At 43.5% G+C, this 25,060-nt stretch overlaps 1 protein-coding gene across 2 annotated transcripts in view; it reads left to right on the top strand.

The window, feature by feature from the left end:
• acsl1a (acyl-CoA synthetase long chain family member 1a) overlaps positions 1-25,060 on the top strand; it is a 44,710-nt gene that overhangs the window by 15,801 nt on the left and 3,849 nt on the right. Inside the window, exons 7-19 of one of the 2 annotated variants that reach the window (XM_056256797.1) lie at positions 2,845-3,020; positions 3,124-3,156; positions 3,301-3,352; positions 15,593-15,666; positions 16,095-16,172; positions 18,403-18,537; positions 18,644-18,778; positions 21,939-22,034; positions 22,161-22,233; positions 22,330-22,418; positions 23,261-23,377; positions 24,583-24,726; positions 24,802-24,903. In XM_056256797.1, the coding sequence (XP_056112772.1) occupies positions 2,845-3,020; positions 3,124-3,156; positions 3,301-3,352; positions 15,593-15,666; positions 16,095-16,172; positions 18,403-18,537; positions 18,644-18,778; positions 21,939-22,034; positions 22,161-22,233; positions 22,330-22,418; positions 23,261-23,377; positions 24,583-24,726; positions 24,802-24,903 (1,304 nt within the window). Of the gene's footprint in view, positions 1-2,844; positions 3,021-3,123; positions 3,157-3,300; positions 3,353-15,592; positions 15,667-15,972; positions 16,051-16,094; positions 16,173-18,402; positions 18,538-18,643; positions 18,779-21,938; positions 22,035-22,160; positions 22,234-22,329; positions 22,419-23,260; positions 23,378-24,582; positions 24,727-24,801; positions 24,904-25,060 lie in introns of both variants that reach the window. The other variant, XM_056256798.1, reaches the window with a different exon arrangement.

The following is a 25,060-nucleotide window of genomic DNA, read 5'->3' as shown; positions in this document are numbered from 1 at the left end:
TTTTAACGATAGAAAATTAAACATTGTTATATAGCTCAACACGGTTAGTCTTATTGTTTGAATCTATTGATTTCTTGATTTACCGCAAGTAACATGTTTGTACCATGCTTCAGAGACAACACTATTTTGTTAAGTGAATGGTAGCTTGTGGAGGCTCCGATTCAAAACTCGCAGATCCAAGATCGTCGTAACCCACCACCTTTCTTGGGTACAATGAAGTAGTGACTGTTGTGTCCTGACCTCATATCGGCTGGAGGGCCCGGCTCTATCGCGTCCTTCGCCAGTAGGACTGCGATCTCCGCACGCAAGACATGGGCATCGCCTGCTCTCACTGTAGTGGAGTGGATGGCCCGAAACTTGGGGGGACGCCGGGCGAACTGAATCGCATAGCCGAGCCTGATTGTCCGAATGAGCCAGCAAGACGGACTAGGGAGCACTAACCAGGCTCACAGAGGGACCAAAGGGACCGTGTGCGTACCCGGAGTGGGGCAGCGAGGTGGAACACAGGGACGTGGCTCGGGAGGCTCTCTCTGGGAGGCGGCCTGTAGTGGGGTCTGAGTGTGCTGTGCAACACTTACCTGGTTCCACGGGGCAGGAGGTGCAGGAGTCGGCTCGGTGGCGTTCTTGGACCGCACACTGCTGCCCGCTGGCGATAGAAGAGGTGAATGAGAGTGGTGAGGATTCTGTCCCCCCCACTGCTCTCCGGTCCCTCTTCGGACCCAGAGATGATAGAAACTGCTCTTTTATTGAAAATTTGGGTACCGCTGGTTCTGAAGCCAGCGGCGGAAAACAAATAAAACGGAACAAATGATTTTCCACCCGGCCCTCTTCCTGGAGAGCAGTCCCATCCATCTCCGGGTCGCCCATCCTGGGGCCTCTGGCTTTGCCCCCCTTTTTGGCGGGTGCCTGGACGGGCGGGGCGGCCTGCCTGCGACTGGCTCCACGGCACCGTTTAGGTGGAGGCTGCTGCTGTGGCGCGGGAGCAAGGGCAGACGCGGGAGGACGCCCCCGGCGACGAGCAGACTGAGGAGCCGCGGGCGGTGGGGTAGAGGCAGCAGCTGACCAACGCGGCAGGATGTATTTGATAGCCTCTGTCTGCTTTTGTACAGCCGAGAACTGCAAAGTTCTCGACCGCGTCGCCGAAGAGGCCGGTCTGGGACACAGGGGAGTTAAGGAACCGGAGCTGGTCGGTCTCCCTCATGTCGGCCAGACACAGCCAGAGATGGCGTTCCTGGACCACCAAGATGGACATCGCACGACCCACTGATCACGCAGTGACCTTCGTCACACGAAGTGTGAGGTCCGTTGTGGCACGAAGTTCTTGGAGAACTTGTGGATCATGACCACCCTCTTGCAGGTCCTTCAGTGCCTTGGCCTGATGGACCTGCAGCAACGCTATGGCGTGCATGACAGAGGCAGCTTCCCCACAGGCCTTGTAAGCCTCGTCGAATAGGTCAGATGAGTGCATTGGCTTGTTTTAGTTTCACTCGAAGTAGATTGGCCTCTCTAGCGAGATTCCTATTGGTCAGTCATGACCTACGTAGTAGTGACTGACCGATAGGGAACTGTAATTCAGCATTTGCGGCTATTTCATCAGAATGAAATAAAATAATGTGAATTTAAGTGAGCAAACACAACTGTAACAAATTTCAAATTCAGGGATGAAGGAGGTGGGCGTTAATCAACTTTAATCGTAACTTCAATCATAAAATATGCATAAACAACAAAGCGAAAAGAGCGGCAGCAGCCGATATAAGCAAAAACAGCAGTATACAATTTCCTAGGCTCTCAGCCCTTCCCTGCTTCATACCACAGTAACATTAATAAAACTTTAATACATTAGCTCACCCATGAATATGATTTCTGCCTGAGTCCCATCGGATTGCTTTCCATCGGCTGTGGAGGTGATGACGAAAACTCCCATGATTCCACGCTCATTCACAGCGTTTTCAAGCTACGCCTTTGTTAATGTTTTGAAAAAGCAACCTCTAGCGGCAAAACTTACATACTGTGCCTTTAAAGGGATACTCCACCGTTTTTTCATATTAAACTATGTTATTCTCTTATCTAACACGAGTTGATACATACCTCTCTCGTCTCAGTGCGTGCACTGAATCGCTCTGTCGGGCGGAGAACTTTGAGAGCAGTTAGCTTAGCCCCATTCATTGGATATGGGCCAAACAGAGATGAAGTTAGAAGCGGCCAAACACATCCACGTTTTCTCTATTTAAATATAGTTATACGTGTAGATACACGACCAAGTATGGTGACACTAAATAAAATGTGCCGCTTTTTATAAGCGGGTAAAATGGATAACTATAATGTATGGTGGAATAGCACTTATTGGGAGCACTTCGACTCGGCGCTGTAATATCTTCACTCGTGAAAAGTCCTCTCCCCCTCTCCCTCTCCCTGATACTTCGTCAACTCTGCACAAAAAACTACTACTACTGCAGGCGTGCAGGTCACGTTGGTTCTATTGACGGAAATGACAGGGAGAGGGAGAGGACTGGGAGAGGGGGGAGAGGACTTTTCACGAGTGAAGATATTACAGCGCCGAGTCGAAGTGCTCCCAATAAGTGCTATTCCGCCATACATTATAGTTATCCATTTTACCCGCTTATAAAAAAAGCGCAACATTTTATTTAGTGTCACCATACTTGGTCGTGTAACTACTCGTGTAACTATATTTAAATAGAGAAAACGTGGATGTGTTTTAATTAATTAATATAACTATTTTTAATTTCATTTGAAGATTTGAATGAAGATGGAAATCGAGTTGACATTGTGATGTGTTGTCGAAATTGTGGAAATTTGTTGTGGGTAACAGAGGTTTTGTTGTAGCCTCCATCTCCACTGTGATCTGTGATCTCGCGGAAAAAGCTCGTCTGATCTTGGACTGTGTGTCTGGCCGGAAGCACAGCGTCACAACCATAGTGATCATGGAGACCTTTGACAGTGAGCTGACTGCACAAGCACAACAGAACGGCATTGAAGTTTTGAGCCTCAAGGAGCTGGAGGTTTGGAGGACACACGCATACACACACACACACACACTTGCTAAACAGTGATCCCATTAATCTTGTATTAGTACTGCACTAAATGAAGTCTTTCTTTTGGCAGGCTATTGGCAAAGTCAACCTCAAGACTCCCATTGTGAGTAAAACTGAGCACTGTATTGATTTACAGACTTGCAACATTATATGTAAATAATGAATAGTTTTATTTGATTGCTTTATTATTGATTTTTTTTTTACTTCATAATTGAATGAATACTTAGTATTGAATTTTTATTTCAAGCCTCCTAAACCAGAGGACCTGGCACTGATTTGCTTCACAAGTGGAACTACAGGTATGGATTTATATATTTCAATCATAACAACAGATTTAGCATGTTATTGAATAAGGCAATGTTAATGTTAGGGGTGGAACGGTACACAGAAGTCACGGTTCGGTTCATACCTCGGTTCAGACGTCACGGTTCGGTATGATTTCGGTACAATGGAGTGAAAAGCAAAACAAAAATGCAGAAGGCATTTTTATAAATGTCTTAAGCCTTGTATTTTTTTAATAAAGTTTTATTAATAAAGGCATAGAACCAGTTTATTTGTAGTGCACTGACAGTAGTTTTATATAATTAGTTTATAAATTAAATTATTAAAAAGACGAAAAGACCTTGAGATATGTTTGATAATTGTACCTGAATGAATTTAAAATTAATTTGCTATTTCAGATCAATTTATTTGTTTTCCTTCATTTTAATTAACTCTAACTTTATTCTTATCTGAATTATAAATAATTGATTTCCGTATAAAATAATACTACCATTAAAAACTTTTGTTAACAGTTGTAGGTTACAGTTTGACAAGAGTTTAGAGTGTGACAAAAGCACAATGTTGTGTTTTATTGCGAGTGTACACAAATATAAGTAAACAATTTGCAGTTTTAATGATGTCCTGTATGAAAAAAATTACGGAGTATGTTTTTATGTTTCCACTGTTCATCGCCCGTGCCTCTCACACACACACACACACACACACACAGTTCGATCGCGCGATTCGCGCCCGCGCCTCTCTCTCTCTCTGTCTCTCTCGCACGCGCGCACACACGCACACACACACTGTTCGATTGCGCGATTCGCGCCCGCACCTCTCTCTCTCTCTCTCTCTCTTGCACACACACACACACACACACTCCAGCATTGCAATCTTGATCGCAGCCTGTTCATTGCTGCGTTCACAGTCACACCAAAAGCGAATAAAGCGAAATTGATCGCTATTTAAGAGTTTTCTTTTTTATTTGTACCGTGTATTCTTCGTGCAGTTCTTCGTGCACCGAACCGTGACGCCCGTACCGTTTCGGTTCAATACGAATACATGTACCGTTCCACCCCTAGTTAATGTATTTGGTCTTGGCGGACTAGATCTGCTACACTGCTGCTGTTGCAGAGCAAGTATGGACTTGATACTGCTAATAGATACATAGACACGCTGCTGTGAGCATGTAAGATATCCCAATAGCGTCGACATGCATAAATCACACAGCAGATTTAGACAGGTGGAGGTGGAGGGTTTCAGAGGAACTCTGATGAGACAAAAAAGATGCGCTGCAGCAGGTCTAGCTTACAACAACCACTGAACCATACTATTTAAATGTTGAGCAAGCAATTTCATTGGCCACAGGATCAGCAGAGGCCAATCAGCTTGTCCCATGCGGTAATTATGTGATCTATTATTGCTTGTAGATTGCATACAGTGCCTTGCGAAAGTATTCGGCCCCCTTGAACTTTTCGACCTTTTGCCACATTTCAGGCTTCAAACATAAATATTTTTTTGTGAAGAATCAACAACAAGTGGGACACAATCATGAAGTGGAACGAAATTTATTGGATATTTCAAACTTTTTTTCTAACAAATAAAAAACTGAAAAATTGGGCGTGCAAAATTATTCAGCCCCCTTAAGTTAATACTTTGTAGCACCACCTTTTGCTGCGATTACAGCTGTAAGTCGCTTGGGGTATGTCTCTATCAGTTTTGCACATCGAGAGACTGAAATTTTTGCCCATTCCTCCTTGCAAAACAGCTCGAGCTCAGTGAGGTTGGATGGAGAGCGTTTGAACAGCAGTTTTCAGTTCTTTCCACAGATTCTCGATTGGATTCAGGTCTGAACTTTGACTTGGCCATTCTAACACCTGAATATGTTTATTTGTGAACCATTCCATTATAGATTTTGCTTTATGTTTTGGATTATTGTCTTGTTGGAAGACAAATCTCCATCCCAGTCTCAGGTCTTTTGCAGACTCCATCAGGTTTTCTTCCAGAATGGTCCTGTATTTGGCTCCATCCATCTTCCCATCAATTTTAACCATCTTCCCTGTCCCTGCTGAAGAAAAGCAGGCCCAAACTATGATGCTTCCACCACCATGTTTGACAGTGGGGATGGTGTGTTCAGGGTGATGAGCTGTGTTGCTTTTACGCCAAACATAACGTTTTGCATTGTTGCCAAAAAGTTCGATTTGGTTTCATCTGACCAGAGCACCTTCTTCTACATGTTTGGTGTGTCTCCCAGGTGGCTTGTGGCAAACTTTAAACGACACTTTTTATGGATATCTTTAAGAAATGGCTTTCTTCTTGCCACTCTTCCATAAAGGCCAGATTTGTGCAGTATACGACTGATTGTTGTCCTATGGACAGAGTCTTCCACCTCAGCTGTAGATCTCTGCAGTTCATCCAGAGTAATCATGGGCCTCTTGGCTGCATCTCTGATCAGTCTTCTCCTTGTATGAGCTGAAAGTTTAGAGGGACGGCCGGGTCTTGGTAGATTTGCAGTGGTCTGATACTCCTTCCATTTCAATATTATCGCTTGCACAGTCCTCCTTGAGACGTTTAAAGCTTGGGAAATCTTTCTGTATCCAGATCCGGCTTTAAACTTCTCCACAACAGTATCTCGGACCTGCCTGGTTCCTTGTTCTTCATGATGCTTATTATTATTATACTTTTATTGTCCCATTCCTGGGAAATTTGTCTTGGACAGCATGACACGGCCAGTGCACAACATCAATCACACACAACACAATACGTACAATGACATGCAGTAATAAGCAATAACACATTTCAATGAATTATGTAAAAAACTAGCAGCATACTACATCAATTAAAAGAAAAAAAATCTCTATTTAAAATTTTTATCGCAGTTGGAACAAAGGAGTTTTTTATAACGATTAGACTTGCACAACAAGACCCTGAATCTTCTCCCTGATGGTAGCAAATTAAAATACTTATGTAAAATATGTGTTTCATCAGAGACAATTCTTTTAGCTTGCCTTGAAATAGATGCCTCGTACAGTTCTTGTATGGTTCGTTTTTCCTGCCACCCTGTGATTTTTTTGAGCTGAATGCACCAGGCGTGCTAGTTTTGATTTAGATTGAACAGTCAGATTTCCATACCATGCAGTAATACAGTATCTAATTAAGCTTTCAAAAACAGACTGATAAAATAGAAACAAAATCCTCTGGTTTACTCCAAACATTTTTAACCTTCGCAGGAAGTATAGCCTCTGCTGCAGTCTGGAACAAAGATTGTCGATGTGAGAAGACCAGCATAGTAAATTGTCCATAAAAACTCCTAAGTATTTATATGAAGAAACCTGTTCAATAATATTACCATGTATTATTACAGGGCTATGGTCTCCCACAGACCTAGGATCAAAAATCATTTCAACAGTCTTCCTTTCATTTAAAACCAAGGAATTGGTGTCGCACCAACTGACAAATCTGTCAACATCAGAGAAATACTGCAAGGGATTTGTTGTCTTATTCAGTAAGCTCAATATTGCTGTGTCGTCAGAAAATTTGATGAAATATGTCTCATCCTGACTAGAGACACACTCACTCATTAGTGTATAGTGAAAATAAAAAGGGTGAGCTAACATAACCCTGTGGGGCCCCTATATTGGTAGTTTTCATCTCAGAATAGAAATTATTAACTCTGACTTGTTGTGTACGATTAGTTAAAAAAGAATAAAACCACTTAATGCAGAATGGGTTCACTTCTAGCTCTATCAACTTCTTCATCAGTATATTAGGTTGAAGTGTATTAAATGCTGAACTAAAATCTATAAAAAGTAAACAAGCATATGCCTGGGAATCTTCTAAATGACTATTCACCAAATGAGTGATGCAGTTAATAGCATCATCAGTGCCCCGTCCAACCGTATATGCAAACTGAAATGGATCAAGGAATGATTTAACCTGATCCTTTAAGACAGTTACAACAAGTCTCTCAAAGCATTTCATAACATTTGAAGTCAAAGCCACAGGTCTAAAATCAGAATTTCCCACTGGGCAAGTTTTCTTAGGAACAGGTATAATTATCGATTTCTTCCACAAAGATGGAATAATATGTGAGTCAATAGATTTCTGAAAGATAGGGCAGAATGCTGGAGTAAGTTCATTTGCACAAGTCTTTAGCAAAAAAGCTGAAATTCCATCAGGACCCATGGATTTTTTGGAACATATACCTCTAAATTGTGAGCTTACTCTATTAGGTGCTATCTCTAGCCTTTGACCTGAATTACATATAATGTGGTCCAGAGTACACAATTGATCCACTGGTGACTCAAACCTAAGAAAAAAATTATTCAAGTAATTTGCTCTTTGTTGGTCATTGCTAATTACAAGCCTCTTTCGAGGAGGTGCCATATTAGTTACGACTTTCATAGCGTCCCACAATTTTTTGGAGTTCCCTGAATTAAAGTTTTGTTCTATAGTATCTCTATGTTTTTTCCTTGCCCCCCTCAGTAGCAAATTTAATTCCTTTTGGACTGATTTTAGTTCAATTTTGTCTTGATTAATAAAAGCCCATTTCTTTCTATTTAAACACTCCTTAACTTCTTTTGTTATATAACTTTTGTTATTAGGAAATACAGTTACAGTTTTCTTCTCCACAACTGTGTCCACACAAAAGTTAATATAATCAGTTATAGTTTCTGTAGCCACCTCAATGTCCATCTCGTCATGAAAGAGTTCCCAATCAGTAGAAGCAAAACAGCCCTTTAATTTCTCAATGCTATCCTCGGACCACACAGAAACTGTCTTTGTCTGTGGCTTAGTCCTTTTTAAAAAGGACTAAGTGCTCTCTGTGCTTCAAACGGACCTCTGAGGCCCTGTCCACACGGACACGGGTATTTTTATAACCGTGACTTTTTTTACGCGGTTCGGCCATTCGTCCACACGAAAACGCACTGAAACCGAACATTTTTGAAAACGTACTCGGTTACTAACGTAACCTCGGTTCTCTCTAGAGAGGGAACGAGTACTGCGTAATAGCTTACGCTAGGGGAAAAACTCTTTTCCGCGAGATATTGAAGCCAAAAATTATCCTTAATTTTTTATTAATGTAAAACGCTTTGCAGCAGCAAGCAGACATAGGCGAAACAGCTCGCGCGCCTATTGGTTGCTCTGCAGCAAATGCAGCAGCCTATCGAGAGAGACTCTGCGTGACGTAATGACCAATGGGGGCAATTCGCGCCCATATCGTCACGTCCCGCCAGAAGGGGCGTGGTCTCACCCTATAAATATGCTCGTTAGGCTGATACAAGCTGGTTTTTATCACTGAAGCGAACCAGAGCGTATACCAAGCACGGCAAGATACGCAGTACTCGTTCCCTCTCTAGAGAGAACCGAGGTTACGTTAGTAACCGAGTACGTTCTCTTACGAGAGTATCTCTCGTACTGCGTAATAGCTTACGCTAGGGGAACACAATGCAACACGCCGTGCGTACAGGGATCCAACACCAAAGTCCCGGGGGCCGAAGCCCAGGGCTCATGTAGTGCATAATCACCATAAACTCACATAGAGTGTAGGAAGAGAGGCTGGAAGCGTCATTCCCTGTAAAAAAGCACCCAGCGGGGCTATTATATGACAATAAAACGCGCAGCCAGGGTGAAAGCTTTCAGCCTGATCTGGGTGGCCATACGTGTGTCAACACTCATGGGGCTGCAGTAAACTCAGCATCTGGGCCGCACAGCGGGGCAGATAGTACTGAATTTTAGATCGCCAAAGCTTAGCTTGTAAGGCGGGTACCTCCAGGTTATAGTATTTTATAAATGTAGACGGCGAGGCCCAGCCCGCGGCCGTACAGATATCTTGCAGGGAAACCCCGCTCGACCATGCCCACGAAGAGGCCACGCCTCTCGTGGAGTGCGCCCTGACACCCAAGGGGCACTGTAGGCCCTTCGCAGAGTAAGCGAGCGCAATGGCATCCACTATCCATCTGGATAGGCTCTGTTTTGAGGCGGCGAGTCCCTTGGAACGCCCGCCAAACAAAACAAAAAGCTGCTCCGTCTGTCTGAAAACAGACGAGCGTGACACATAAGCTCTCAATGCCCTGACGGGGCAAAGGAGACTCGCATCCTCCTCCTCACTGAGAACCGGAAGGGCGGACAGGGAAATTACCTGGGCCCTGAACGGTGTATTGAGGGATTTCGGGACATACCCGTGCTTTGGTTTGAGAATGACCTTCGAGTCATTAGGCCCAAACTCCATACACGACGCGCTTACTGAAAGCGCCTGTAAGTCCCCTATGCGCTTCACTGAAGCGAGAGCCATGAGAAACACTGTTTTGAACGACAGGTGTTTCATGTCCACCAGCTGGATTGGCTCGAACGGGGCGCCTTTCATGGCCTCCAGGACCGTGGAAAGGTCCCACGTCGGGACTGAAGGGGGCCTGGGAGGGTTCAGCCTCCGAGCTCCCCTAAGGAAACGCACGACTAAGTCGTTTTTCCCCAGCGACTGGCCAGACACCGGTTTTGCAAACGTTGCTATGGCCGCCACATATACTTTGAGCGTGGATGGGGTCCTGCCCTTATCCAGTAGCTCTTGAAGGAAGGAAAGCACTTCCGAAACCCCGCATTCCACAGGTGAAAAGCTCTGGGCTTGACACCATGCAGAGAAAACAGACCATTTCGAGGAGTAGAGCCGCCTGGTAGACGGAGCTCTAGCCTGCGCGATCGTGTTTAACACTCCTTCTGGGAGGCTAGCGGGTACCCGTTGATGGGCCATGCGTGCAGGGACCACAACCCCGGGCGAGGGTGCCAAATCGAGCCCTCCGCCTGAGAGAGGAGGTCTCTCCTCAATGGTACAGGCCATGGGGCAGTGCTGGTCAGCTGCATCAGGGCAGGGAACCACGTCTGGTTTGTCCAGAGCGGAGCTACGAGCAGCACTGGGCATCCGTTCTCCCTGATTCGTTCCAACACCTGAGGCAGGAGCGAGACAGGAGGAAAAGCATATAGGGGGCAGCGGGGCCAAACATGAGCCAGCGCGTCCTTGCTTTTCGAGAAAAACTCCGGGCAATGAGCGTTTTCGTGGGACGCGAATAGGTCCACCTGTGCTCTGCCGAACGTTTTCCACAGCAGCTGGACCGTCTGCGGGTGCAGCGACCATTCCCCTGCTGGAACCTTGTTCCTGGACAGTCTGTCTGGTCCCACATTCAGGTGACCAGGCACGTGCGCTGCTCTCAGTGAGAGCAGGTTGTGCTGAGCCCAGACCAGGAGGCGTTCCGTCAGCCTGTGAAGGTTTCGTGACCTGACGCCGCCCTGGCGATTTATGTATGCCACCACTGACATGTTGTCCGACCGGACCAAGACGTGGTGGCCTGTTACCTGGGGACAAAAACGCCGTAGCGCTTTGTCGACTGCTATCATCTCCAAGCAGTTTATGTGAAGGAGCTTTTCCCGTTCTGACCACAGGCCAGCTAGCGGTCTGCCCTCGAGCAGCGCTCCCCGGCCCGAGGTGGAGGCGTCCGTAGACACCACCTTCACACTCGAAGCGGTCCCCAGACTCACACCTGACTGATACCAGTCGGTTATTTTCCAAGGTTCCAGAGCTGAAACACACTGAAGGTCGACCCTGAGGCGAAACAGACCCGCTGTCCATGCCCTGGGTGGAACCCGCGCTTTCAGCCACATCTGCAGTGGGCGCATGCGGAGCAAGCCCAACTGGAGTACAGAGGCTGCTGAGGCCATCAGCCCCAGCATTTTCTGAAACCTTTTGAGCGGAACTATCGCGCCGTGGCGGAAGGATTTCACGCCGCGCTGAATATTTAGCACGCGCTCTGGTGACAGGCGTGCTGTCATGGACAGCGAGTCCAACACGGTTCCCAGAAAGGAAATTTTCTGACTGGGAGACAGTGAGCTCTTCGCCCAATTGACTGTGATGCCCAGCTCCTCGAGGTGCTCGAGTAATGCGGCCCTGTGTTCTATGAGCTCCGATCGTGATCGAGCTAGAATCAGCCAATCGTCCAAGTAGTTCAGGACTCGCATGCCCTGAAGTCTCAGGGGTGCGAGCGCCGCGTCCATGCACTTCGTAAATGTACGAGGTGCTAGGGACAGGCCGAACGGCAGGACTGTGTATTGATATGCCTGGCCCTCGAAGGCGAATCTCAAGAATCGCCTGTGATGGGACGCTATTTGTATTTGGAAATAGGCGTCTTTCAGATCTATCGACATAAACCAGTCCCCGTGGCGCACTTGCGCGAGGATTTTCCTGGTCGTAAGCATTCTAAACTGGCGTTTGACAAGCACTCTGTTCAGCTGTCGTAGATCTAAAATGGGTCTGAGACCCCCATCCTTTTTCGGCACCAGAAAATATCTGCTGTATAGGCCCCCTTCGATCTGAGCCTGAGATAAAGGTTCTATAGCCCCTTTGCTCAGTAGTTTCGCTATCTCGGCACGAAGTAGATGAGACACTTCGTTTTTCACCGTAGTTTCGACACGCGCCGTATAACGGCGCGGGCGTCGAGCGAATTGTAGCGAATAGCCTCTCTTTATAGTGTTCAGCACCCATTCTGATACCCCGGGAAGCTTTGACCACGCATCTGCGTGAATAGCTAGGGGCAGAATGAAATCCGGGCTCTGGTCGCGGCAAAACGGCAGCTCGAGAGCCCGGGCATACTGGGAACACAACACCGTGTTTACAGCGTTCGAGGCGGGGGGCGCGCTGATCACAGCGGGCGGCCTGACCGCGCTCAGCTTTTTTATGGCAGATTGTGCAGAAAAAGCGAGCGGGGGAGATCCCGTAGGAATCGGCGTGTCTGTGAGAAAATGTGGGCGCGGGGCTGCGGGCACATTTATTACACTGAAAACACTGTCGTTCATGGCCGACTGAATGTGTGTTGGTTTCGTTTTTACAGAAACCAAGGGACACGCAGCATGTAGTGTGAGCGGGCATGGTGACATGGGCGCGTTTACTACATTGTTTGCACAATCGACCGGAGTCGATTTTATTTGTGCTAGCCCTGCACCGTGGCGGGCTGTGTCTGTGTGTGTGAATGGGCACTGGGTGGGCATTCTTACAACACTTATAACACCATCGGCCGTGGCCGGAACACCAGAAAATGCACTCTTTATTGGATTTATCTGGGTAGCCGTAAAAACGGCTTTTGTGCGCAGGCAAACGGGCTGAGACACCGGCTGGCTCACTGCGAAATACACTGGGACAGTCGCGATGTTTGGAACTGACCGAGCGAGAAGTTTTGGTGGAAATCCGGCCGCAGCGGGATCTGAACACCGTCGCTTTCCTAGAATGGCTAGGAAGATTTTGAGGCCTCGGGCTTGATCTCAATCCTCGGCCGGGGCCCGCGCTGAGGGGGGCGGCGTCCAGCAGAGCGAGAGCGCGGTCTTTGGTCTCGGGCGTGGCGGCGCTGTGAAGCGGCGGCGGCAGGCGGTGCAGGCTGCAGCTGAGAACTGCGAGCAGACGGCTGTTTTGAGCGGCCTGCAGCGGAGCTCGAGCGCTTCGGAAGGAAGTGCTTCATGGCCTGCGAAGTCTTTTGCACCTCCATGAATCTGTCCGCGAAATCTTTGACGGCAGATCCGAAAAGGCCCGCTTGTGAAATGGGCGCGTCGAGGAACACAGAGCGCTCGGCTTCCGTCATCTCGGACAGCGTCAGCCATAAGTGTCTCTCAGCCACTGTGAGAGAGGCCATGTTTCGTCCTATGGCTTGTGCAGCGGCTTTAGTAGCGCGAAGAGCGAGGTCTGTAGCGCTTCTCAGGTCCGCCACGCAGATCGCTCCGGGTCCTTCCTCGTCCAATTTAAGGAGAAGGTCGGCTTGGTAGATCTGCAGGATAGCCATAGTGTGCAGCGCTGAAACTGCTTGCCCGGCGGCGGTGTAAGCGCGACCGTGCATGGTTGACGTCACTCGGCAGGCTTTAGAAGGTAGCGTCGTGTGAGCGCGCCGTCCAGCGGAGGGCGGGCAGAGATGAGACGCTACAGCTGGTTCCACAGGAGGAACAGAAAGGTATCCTCTGTCCTTCGCGCCATCCACCGAGGAGAAAGCAGCAGAGGCAGAGGTACGCAGCCTGGCGGAGAAGGGGGCGTTCCACGATTTAGTCACTTCCTCGTGAAGTTCCGGGAGGAAGGGCGCGGGCCGCGATTTCGTCGGAGCCTCGTCATTTCCGAGAAAGCGTCCGTCCATTCTGTTGCGCGCCGGCTGCGCGGGCACCTCCCAATCGAGGCCGATGCTTTCCACGGCCTGAGAGAGCAGACGCATCAGCTCAGTCTCAATGCCGGCTCTCTTACCAGTGGTCTGGCGGGAAACGCTAGCGGAGGGGAGATCCACGGAGCTCGCCCAATCCTCACTATCGGATGCCAGAAGAGAACACGCCTCGGTGGGTTCGTCAAACTCGTGGATGGACGCGGCGGCAGGCGGCGGCCGTTGTCCGTCAGTGAGCGACTCGAGCGAAGCCGGCGAAGCTGGCGGGCGAACCGGCGAGCTTTGGCGGGCTGGAGAAAGCTCGGGAGCGCGCTGGGCGCGGCGCTTCTTGCGGCGCTTCTTGCGGCGCGGCACCACGGCGGGCTGCGGTGAAGGCTCGGAGAATGATGCCAGGCGAGTCCTCAGAGTCACCATGGGCAAAAGCTCGCAATGAGGGCATCCGCCGTCGGCGAGCGCGAGAGCCGCGTGATCCTCACCCAGGCAGGAAACACAGATGACGTGCCGGTCTCCATCGCTGAGCGGGGCGCGGCACGAGCCACAGGAAGGCATCTTTAAAAAGACGCAGCTCTTTTTGTGAGAGAAGTGTGAGTCGCGTCAAGTAAGCGAGCAAACACTCTCAACAGAGTAAATACACACAGAGTATGAAAGGATATAGAACGCCGGAAAGCGCAGCAGGTACGGCAGTTGAAGGCGGCGAGGCCAGCGACTCCAGAGCTCGTCCCGCTGAAAGGCTTGCTTCGACGGCGCGGCTTCTCACTCCGGATCCAGCGATGCGTGTGCTTCGCTGAAGAGGTAAAAATCAGCTTGTATCAGCCTAACGAGCATATTTATAGGGTGAGACCACGCCCCTTCTGGCGGGACGTGACGATATGGGCGCGAATTGCCCCCATTGGTCATTACGTCACGCAGAGTCTCTCTCGATAGGCTGCTGCATTTGCTGCAGAGCAACCAATAGGCGCGCGAGCTGTTTCGCCTATGTCTGCTTGCTGCTGCAAAGCGTTTTACATTAATAAAAAATTAAGGATAATTTTTGGCTTCAATATCTCGCGGAAAAGAGTTTTTCCCCTAGCGTAAGCTATTACGCAGTACGAGAGATACTCTCGTAAGAGAACCCCTGCCAGGGTGAGGATTTTCAGAAACGCCGGTTACAGTGTTGTCGTGTAGACAGTGAAACCGGGGTTTTTGCCTTGCGACGTCAGAGTTTGCGCCGTTACCCGCTGTGTTTGACGTCAGATTTGCGCTTCTGATTGGCCAACGTGGCTTTACGGTTAATGTTTATATCGCCACCTGCTGGCATGGCATGCTCTTGACCGCGCTTGATAGCGTGTTTTTACGTTTTCATGTAGACGGAGACCGAGCATGTGTGGACGGGATTTTTTTTAAAAACGCTGTAGGAAAAACTCCGGTTATAAAAATACCCGTGTCCGTGTGGACAAGGCCTGAGACTATCACAGAGCAGGTGCATTTATACGGAGACTTGGTTACACACAGGTGGATTCTATTTATCATCATTAGTCATTTAGGTCAACATTGGATCATTCAGAGATCCTCACTGAACTTCTGGAGAGAGTTTGCTGCACTGAAAGTAAAGGGGCTGAATAATTTTGCTCGCCCAATTTGTCAGTTTTTTATTTGTTAAAAAAGTTTGAAATATCCCATAAATTTCGTTCCACTTCATGATTGTGTCCCACCTGTTGTTGATTCTTTACAAAAAATGACAGTTTTATATCTTTATGTTTGAAGCCTGAAATGTGGCAAAAGGTCGAAAAGTTCAAGGGGGCCGAATACTTTCACAAGGCACTGTATAATGGACCTATCAGCCCAGGCCCTCTAGAATTTCATGTCTGAACTAGATATTTATGTATTAAAGTATTTAATTTGTATTAATCTCAAACAAAATGAATTATATTGTAGTTAACACATCAATGCTTTCCAATGAAAAAATAACATGAACAAATGTGGCTTTAATCATTGAGTATTCATTGATGAACAAAGCAAACTTCTTTCCTTTTTCGTTTACACGTTGTTGCTTCAAAGTCATATTTTGGCATTTTTTAGGGCTCCAACCTGGAGAATAAATGTAACTGATTTCTTTGCCGACAGGAAATCCAAAGGGAGCAATGCTTACACATGGAAATGTTGTTTCCAATTGTTCTGCTTTCATTAAAGTTACACAGGTAAGATAGATTTTTTTCGCTTCTTTATCCTTTAAAATTGATTGTACTGAAGTCTTTCTTTGAGAAAAAGGTCAAAAATGGCAACAAATGAGATTTAAATGTCAGATCAGATCTATGAGATTTTTAGGAGCCAGTTTCCTTTATTTTGTTTTTCAGTTAACTGTTAAGTGAAATGTTTTCTTTCTGTCTCTGTTATGTTCACCTTTTCTCGGGCCTCATTTCCTCATTTAATTGTCTGTTTCCTGTTTCTACCTCCCTCATGATCTGTATGTTGATGTGTTTGTATGTGTATGTGTGTGTGGTTAGGGGTTGCTGAAACTTGGTCCTCAAGATGTAATCGTCTCCTTTTTACCACTAGCGCATATGTTTGAAAGAGTAGTTGAGGTATGCTGGATTTCACACTGTGTGTGTGTGTGTGTGTTTTACAGGTTCATTGCATGCTTAACCAGACCGACATTCACATTTCTTACCTACCACTAGCACACATGTTTGAGAGAGTGGTTGAGGTATGTATGCACACAGTCATTAAACAAATGTTTTAATACATTAAATTAATAAGTTAGGGATGTTTTGGTTAAATATATGATACTATGATTTATTTACTCTACCATTGGCACATATTTTACATATTGTGGTTGCCAAAAGTAATTTCCGGCCCAGGAAAATTTACATCTTCACCCTTTATCCAAATACAGTTTTATTAAAAATGTGTTGTGTTGTGCTTGGAGTAAATTATTTTATTAGTGAGAATGCAATGAAACATGCCAAATAGTGTAACCATAATTTCTGGCTAGGCTGTCATAAAAAAATAAATAAATTGAACACATGCAAAAGCAAGAGAGAACCAACAAAACATTAATAACTGATTATGTTGTAGTCAATGTATGCTTTTTTCCTGTGAGCTTTTTGATTTTATACAGTCATGCTCAGAATTAGTGGTACCCCTGGTAAATATGATCAAAACTGGTTGTAAAAAAAAAAATCTGCATCGTTTATCCTTTTGATCTTTCATTAAAAAAATTGCCAAAAATCTAACCTTTCATTGAAGTAAAAGAATTGAAAGTGGAGTGGGGTGGGGTGGGGGGGATCACATTATGAAAAATGTTTTTCTCCAAAACACGTTGGCCACAATTATTGGCACCCTTTTATTAAATACTTTTTGCAATCTCCTTTTGACAAGATAACAGCTCTGAGTTTTCTCCTATAATGCCTGATGAGTTTGGAGAACAACTGACCAGAGATCAGAGACCATTCCTCTACACAATCTCTCTAGATCCTGCAGATTCCCAGATGCATGTTGGTGCTTCTTCTCTTCAGTTCACTCCACTCATCAGGTCAGGGAACTGGGACGGTCATGGCAGAAGCTTCATTTTGTGACCTGTAACAAATTTTTGTGTTGATTTTAATGTTTGTTTTGGATCGTTGTCCTGATGGAAGATCCAACCACAGCCCATTATAAGATTTCTAGCAGAAGGCGTCAGGTTTTGATTTTTTATTTGTTGATATTTGATAGAATCCACGATGCCATGTATCTAAACAAGAAGTCCAGGACCTCCAGCAGAAAATTTTTCCCACAACATTAAAGATCCAACGGTATATTAAATTGTACACATGGGGTACTTTTTATCCTTGTGTGCACCAAACCCATCTAGCGTGTTTGCTGCCAAAAAGCTCTTTTTTAGTTTCATCTGACCACAGAAGCCTGTGCCGTTTGAAGTTCCAGTCGTGTCCGGCAACTGAATTTGCTGGAGTTTGTTCTTGGATGAGCGAGGAAGATTTTTCTTGAAACCCTCCCAAACAACATGTGGTGATGTAGGGGTTGTCTGAATTTTTTTAATTTTTTTTATAGGCTTTCTGACCCCCAAGACTCAACTAATCTCTGCAATTCTCCATCTATGATCCTTGAAGAGTATTTGGCCACTCAAACATTTTAATCCTCACCGGGCATTAAGACAATATAGACACCACGTCCTCTTCCTGCAGATTCGTAACATCTTTAGTTGATTGGAACTTCTTAATTATTGTCCTGATGATCAAAATGGGGATTTTCAACTCTTTAGCTATTTTCTTACAGCCACTTTCTATTTTGTGTTGCTCAACAATCTTTTGATGCACATCAGAACTATATTCTTTGGTTTTACTCATTGTGATGGATGATTAAGGGAATTTGGCCTTTGTGTTTCCTCATATTTAAACTCTAGGGGTACCAATAATTGTGGCCAACGTGTTTTGGAGAAAAACATTTATTTCATAATGTGATTTTCCCCCCCACTTTCAATTCTTTTACTTCAATGAAAGATTAGATTTTTGCAATTTTTTGAATGAAAGATCAAAAGGATAAACGATGCAGATTTATTTTTTACAGCCAGTTTTGATCATATTTACTGTACCAAGGGTACCATTAATTCTGATCACGACTGTATGCATTTTTTTGCATAGTAAAATAAAACCCATAGCTGTAGTGTTCCTTTTTGCCAAAATAATTTGTCAGATAAATACCTTAAGTTTAGTGTTTTGCTATTCCCTCATACTTAAAATATAAAAAAATATTTTCTTAATATTTTGATGGTTTAATCAAACTTGTAGTGTCATTAAAAACAAATATCTCCTCTGGACCTCACTTTTGGCCACTACTGTGTATATATATATATACATATATTATATATGTATACTGTATATAAAAATGAATCTACATTATATTCTTGTTGAATAATTGTGTTTGTTGTGTGTGTATAGGGTGTGCTTCTGGTCCACGGAGGCAGGATTGGATATTTTCAGGGTGATATCCGTCTGCTGATGGATGATTTGAAGACTCTTAAGCCCACTGTATTTCCTGTAGTGCCAAGACTACTCAACCGCATGTTTGATAAGGTACTTCTGTTTAGTTATACACACATAAACTGTTAGCGTTGAAGTCTTTGTTTAAATATACCTACAAATCTTTGCTCATTATACATTCATCTTTGTTTGCGTTAAGATCTTCGGACAGGCGAACACTCCTCTCAAGAGATGGCTGCTGGATTTTGCCACCAGCAGAAAAGAGGCGGAGCTAAGAAGTGGAGTTGTGAGGACGGACAGCATGTGGGATAAACTGATCTTTAGCAAAGTGCAGGTGACCAGATGAAAAGGAGAAAGAGAGAAAGAGTGTTAGTGCCCAGGGACAGAACAATCAGATGAAACCATAGAGAACCTATAAAGACTCTGTTGCCTGGCAACCCACAAATTCAAAAACACTCAGCATCCAACTGTCCAACATTTATAAAGCAAAAAAAAAAGCAAGAGAAATCATGTCACATCTAAAGGCCATTCACTCCAAGGACGATAACTATAATGATAATTAAAATTTCTAATTATATGAGAATAGGGTAGTCCAGACAAAATGCTTTAACAAAAACGACAAAGAGAAATTATGTTGTTGGAATAATTTTCAGAACATTTTTTTTCCAGCTGATAAAAACGATAAAAGCATTGACAGCCAATCAGAATCCACCCAGCTTTAAAGCACTCATGCACTTAAAGCAACAGACAACACAACTGCAGAACGCACTTTTAATGAACAGAATGTTATCGTCGGTTGGTGTGGATGCTAAAAACTAAAAACTTAAAAAGTTAATATTAAAAACATAAAATATTTATAAATATAAATATTATAAAACGTAATATTTTTATGAAAACTGTGATAAATTTATTTTATTCATTTATTTGAAATATATTTTTTTGTAACAATGTAAAAGCCTTTACTCTTACTTTTGATCAATTTATTGCATATTTGCTGAATGAAATAATAAACAATTTATATATATATATACACTCACCTAAAGGATTATTAGGAACACCATACTAATACTGTGTTTGACCCCCTTTTGCCTTCAGAACTGCCTTAATTCTACGTGGCATTGATTCAACAAGGTGTTGAAAGCATTCTTTAGAAATGTTGGCCCATGTTGATAGGATAGCATCTTGCAGTTGATGGAGATTTGTGGGATGCACATCCAGGGCTCGAAGCTCCCGTTCCACCACATCCCAAAGATGCTCTATTGGGTTGAGATCTGGTGACTGTGGGGGCCATTTTAGTACAGTGAACTCATTGTCATGTTCAAGAAACCAATTTGAAATGATTCGAGCTTTGTGACATGGTGCATTATCCTGCTGGAAGTAGCCATCAGAGGATGGGTACATGGTGGCCATAAAGGGATGGACATGGTCAGAAACAATGCTCAGGTAGGCCGTGGCATTTAAACGACGCCCAATTGGCACTAAGGGGCCTAAAGTGTGCCAAGAAAACATCCCCCACACCATTACACCACCACCACCAGCCTGCACAGTGACAAGGCATGATGGATCCATGTTCTCATTCTGTTTACGCCAAATTCTGACTCTACCATCTGAATGTCTCAACAGAAATCGAAACTCATCAGACCAGGCAACATTTTTCCAGTCTTCAACTGTCCAATTTTGGTGAGCTCTTGCAAATTGTAGCCTCTTTTTCCTATTTGTAGTGGAGATGAGTGGTACCCGGTGGGGTCTTCTGCTGTTGTAGCCCATCCACCTCAAGGTTGTGCGTGTTGTGGCTTCACAAATGCTTTGCTGCATACCTCGGTTGTAACGAGTGGTTATTTCAGTCAAAGTTGCTCTTCTATCAGCTTGAATCAGTCGGCCCATTCTCCTCTGACCTCTAGCATCAACAAGGCATTTTCGCCCACAGGACTGCCGCATACTGGATGTTTTTCCCTTTTCACACCATTATTTGTAAACCCTAGAAATGGTTGTGCGTGAAAATCCCAGTAACTGAGCAGATTGTGAAATACTCAGACCGGCCCGTCTGGCACCAACAACCATGCCACGCTCAAAATTGCTTAAATCACCTTTCTTTCCCATTCTGACATTCAGTTTGGAGTTCAGGAGATTGTCTTGACCAGGACCACACCCCTAAATGCATTGAAGCAACTGCCATGTGATTGGTTGATTAGATAATTGCATTGAGAAATTGAATGGGTGTTCCTAATAATCCTTTAGGTGAGTGTGTGTATATATATATATATATATATATATATATATATATATATATATATATATATATATATATATATATATATATATATATATATATATATATATATATATATATATATATATATATATATATATAATTTTTTTTTTTTTTTTTTTTTTTTTTTTTTTTTTTTTAACCAAACACAAACCTTTGAACAGTAGTGTGTAAAGTTGAAATTGTGAGAAACCAATTCACAATTGGGAGATTTAAAGTCTCAGTTATGATAGTTGATGTCGCAATTGGCTTATTGTCGATTGATTGGTTGATCGATTGATCAATTGATCGATCGTTTTTCAGGCTTTCATAGAAACTCTGCTTCTGCTCCACTCTGGTGCTGGTGAAAGAAACCTTGCTCCGAGTGATCCTGGAGTGCGAAACAGAGTCACTCCGACATTGAAATACAAGTTTTAGTTTGGTTTTTAACAACACAGTCCACCAGCATTCAGCCTTGTTATAAATGGATTTATATAATATAATTCTTCACATGCTTATGTCGCATCAACAATGAATTCTACTATAAATATATTATGTCAGTCATGTACTCTTAAAGCAACACCAAGTAACTTTTCCTCTGCGGTCGCCCTACAGGTTGGAAGCGGAATTGTCCATTACCGCTGTCGTAAATAATTTAGCCTACCGCAGCCTACTGTCGCACGCGCACGCACGCACATGCTCTCTGTTTATCCAGCACCAGCTTTGGAATCATGATGACAATTCAAAAGCTACCCGTATCTTACATGTAGTTGTAGTCTACTGTCGAGTACGCTCCACCTATCGGCAATTGTAACGCTTGCCGTAAAGCAAGTCAAATTTTTCTTATGTCTCATTTCGGACTACAGAAACGCGACCCGATCTGGCAATCTTACATAGCGTGGATATATCAGATAAAGGACCGCAAAGCGGTGGCATAAGTGCATTTCACCCTGTCACGACTTGATGAACCACTGAAACGATTTTGAAAACATTATTTTAAGGTAAAAAATCTTACTTAGTGTTGCTTTAATACAGCACAAATCAACTGAACTTGGCCAAAACTCTCACTTAGATTATAAAAAGTGATTATAATTTGATTTGATTAGTGATTATGATGACTCTAAAATCTGTTTTGTAACTAAACTAAGTATGAACACAACACTATGTATTTAGCCCTCCAAAAACAGAACTATTTTCTGCTAGTGGGTAAACACAACCAAACTGACTCCTGTGACTCCGCCTACAGGCCAGTCTGGGTGGGCGCGTGAGGCTAATGATCACAGGAGCTGCTCCCGTCTCTCCCACCGTCCTCACCTTCCTGCGAGCAGCGCTGGGCTGCCAGGTGCACACACACACACACACACACACACACAGTCACACACACAAAGACTTCTGTTTTCATGCTTCATGCTATCAGTTCCCACATCTCATTTAAAGTCACTGTTTTTGTGTGTTGATTATGTTGTAGTTTTATGAGGGTTATGGGCAGACAGAGTGTACCGCAGGCTGCACAATGTCACTTCCTGGAGACTGGACAGCAGGTAACACTGGAAAATCTCACACTAACACATATAACATTAATGAATAAACAGCCTGTGCTGTAAGTAACACAAACTCTCTTTGTCTCTTGCACTCAGGTCATGTGGGAGCGCCGCTGCCCTGTAATTTTGTTAAGTTAATGGATTTGGCTGAAATGAATTATTTTGCAGCCAATGGAGAGGGAGAGGTAGGTCACCAGTTAAAATGTTGAATTTTAAAGGAATGTTCTTGGGTTTAATACAAGTTAAGTGGTCCCACTTTATATTAGGTGTCTTTAATGTAAAATGCATATACATGCATGTACACATGTAAACAATAAGTGCATTGTATAAAATATTAATTTAAATGTTATTATATAGTTAAATACACTTAATATAAAGTGGTTTCAATTAAGCTTTGTTGACAGCTTTTGTAGCATAATGTTAATAATGAAATTATTAATAAATTAAATCATTTAGGGTACGTTTACACGACAACGATAAGCTTAAAACGGAGAAGTTTTTCCTTTGAGTTTTCCGTGTACAGACGACACCATTGTCAAAACAATCCCCATTCACACGTATCGTCGAAAACGACTAAAATGCTGTATTCTGCTGCCAGGCCATTAGATGGAGATGAAACACACTAGACTGAACACGTAATACGCATGTGCATGACGTCATCGTCTTCAGAGATTCGTGTTTTGGTGTTTACACGGATACCGTTTTCAAAAACTTGCACTTTGAAACCCATTTTTAAAAGTTTGCGTTTTCAGGCACCCAAAACACCGTTGTCGTGTAAACGAACGGCCAAAACGCAAAATAAGTTGTATGTTTTTAGTTGAAAACGGTGTTGTGTAAACAGCCCCTTAGACTCCTCCCTCATTTATGAATGAAATATTAACAGATGGAATGGCTAACTCCCAATATTTGTTATTTTAGTCATGACAAAAGCAAAGCGAAAATGATCATTTAAACCTACTTTTTTTATTTATAAATTTGAGTGGCACATTGCACCTCCCAATTTACTGGCTGTGTGTGTCCTACACAGGTGTGTGTGAAAGGACCTAATGTGTTTCAAGGTTACCTGAAGGACCCAGAGCGAACTTTAGAAGCCGTAGATAAAGACGGCTGGCTGCACACTGGAGACATCGGCAAATGGCTACCGGTAAATTCTACATTCTCTCTCAGCACTTCTGCTCCTTATTTACTCTCAGTCGACAGATCTTTTTTTAGTCTCCCAGTTCAGTTCTAATTTAATCAACATCCTGATTTCTGTGAATTTTACCCTTGTTTCAGTGAATCTAATTAATTTTAAATGAAGCTGACATCAACCCAGTTACTGACTCACCATTATTCCACCATATATTATATTACATTATATTATATTACTGACACATTATTCCAATAGTCCACTTTAGACATTCTACTAACTAAAAGTAACTTTGCAACTACTACTCATTAGAGTATTAGTAGACTGTCTGCTAAATCTTTATTTACTTGACTTGTAGTTGCAAAATGACTTAAAGTTAGTACAATGTCTAAAGCGCACCATTGAAATAAATTGTTACCCAATATTTAGTATTTATTTTACCCTAAGACCACTTTGTTAATAAAAATTATGTCATCTGCATTTACACTACATTCAAAAGTTTAGTCTCTTAAGATCACCCGGGTTACATTTTATTTGTTAAAAATACAGTAAAAACAGTAATGTTGTGAAAATATTATTACAATTTAAAATAACTGTTTCTATTTACAGGAATTTAAATTTTTGAGGAATTTAAATATTTATTTCAAAATGCAATTTATTCCTGTGATGATGATTACTTCAGTGTAACGTGATCCTTGAGAAATCATTCAAATATGCTGATTTGATGCTCAAGAAACATTTCTTATTATGATGTTGAAAACAGTTGTGCTGCTTAATATTTAATTTTTGTGGAAACTCTTCAAAAAAATTGTTAAAAAAAGAAGAAAAATCTCACTCACCCCTAACTTTTTAACAGTAATGTATATTAATGAGTTATGAATGCAAATTACTGATGGGAAAGATTGCTCTGAACACTGCCTTATTGCATTAACTACTTCTTGAGAGTTATTGTGAACCAGATATTTACACAGTTCTGCATGTGTGTTCGCTGAAACTCACACTTGCAACGTCACCAGGTTGCATTAATAATAATTGTAGAGAATTAAAGCATATCACTTATGCACAATCTTCCCATATTGTTGCAAAGTTTTTAATAATTTGAAGTTAATACTTGCCTTTTAAGCCAACAGAAGCCTCCACTTTGTGACATGCATTAATTTTATGATCCATCATTATTTATTCCTTACTTAATTAGTGAAGCTGAGTATGTATTGTTTTAGAATGGAACTCTGAAGATTATAGACAGGAAAAAACACATATTTAAGCTGGCTCAAGGTGAATACATCGCTCCAGAGAAGATTGAGAACATCTACATGCGTAGTGACCCTGTGGCCCAGGTCTTTGTACATGGAGACAGTCTACAGGTGAGAAACACACACAGCAGTGAATCAGAGTATATGCTATCACTGAGAGTAAACCCATTCTGGTTCTCTTTGCAGGCATGTTTAGTGGGTATTGTGGTTCCTGATCCAGACTTTCTGCCAGGATGGGCAAAGAAAAGAGGCATTGAGGGCTCCTACACTGAAATGTGCAAATGCAAGGTAAACCACTTACATAGAAAAAATCATTTAAAGGCACAATATGTAAGTTTCGCCGCCAGAGGTCGCATTTTCAAAACAATAACGAAGACGAAGCTTGATGACACTATGAAGGAGAGTGGGACGATGGGAGATGTTGTTTTCACCATCCAGAGATCAG

The sequence above is a fragment of the Rhinichthys klamathensis genome, unplaced genomic scaffold, assembly GCF_029890125.1.
Source record: "Rhinichthys klamathensis goyatoka isolate OS25496 unplaced genomic scaffold, OSU_Roscu_1.1 h1tg000133l_1, whole genome shotgun sequence".
Classification (NCBI taxonomy): domain Eukaryota; kingdom Metazoa; phylum Chordata; class Actinopteri; order Cypriniformes; family Leuciscidae; genus Rhinichthys; species Rhinichthys klamathensis.
Note: the sequence above shows the minus strand (reverse complement) of the source record. Positions and strands in the feature narration are given on the sequence as shown.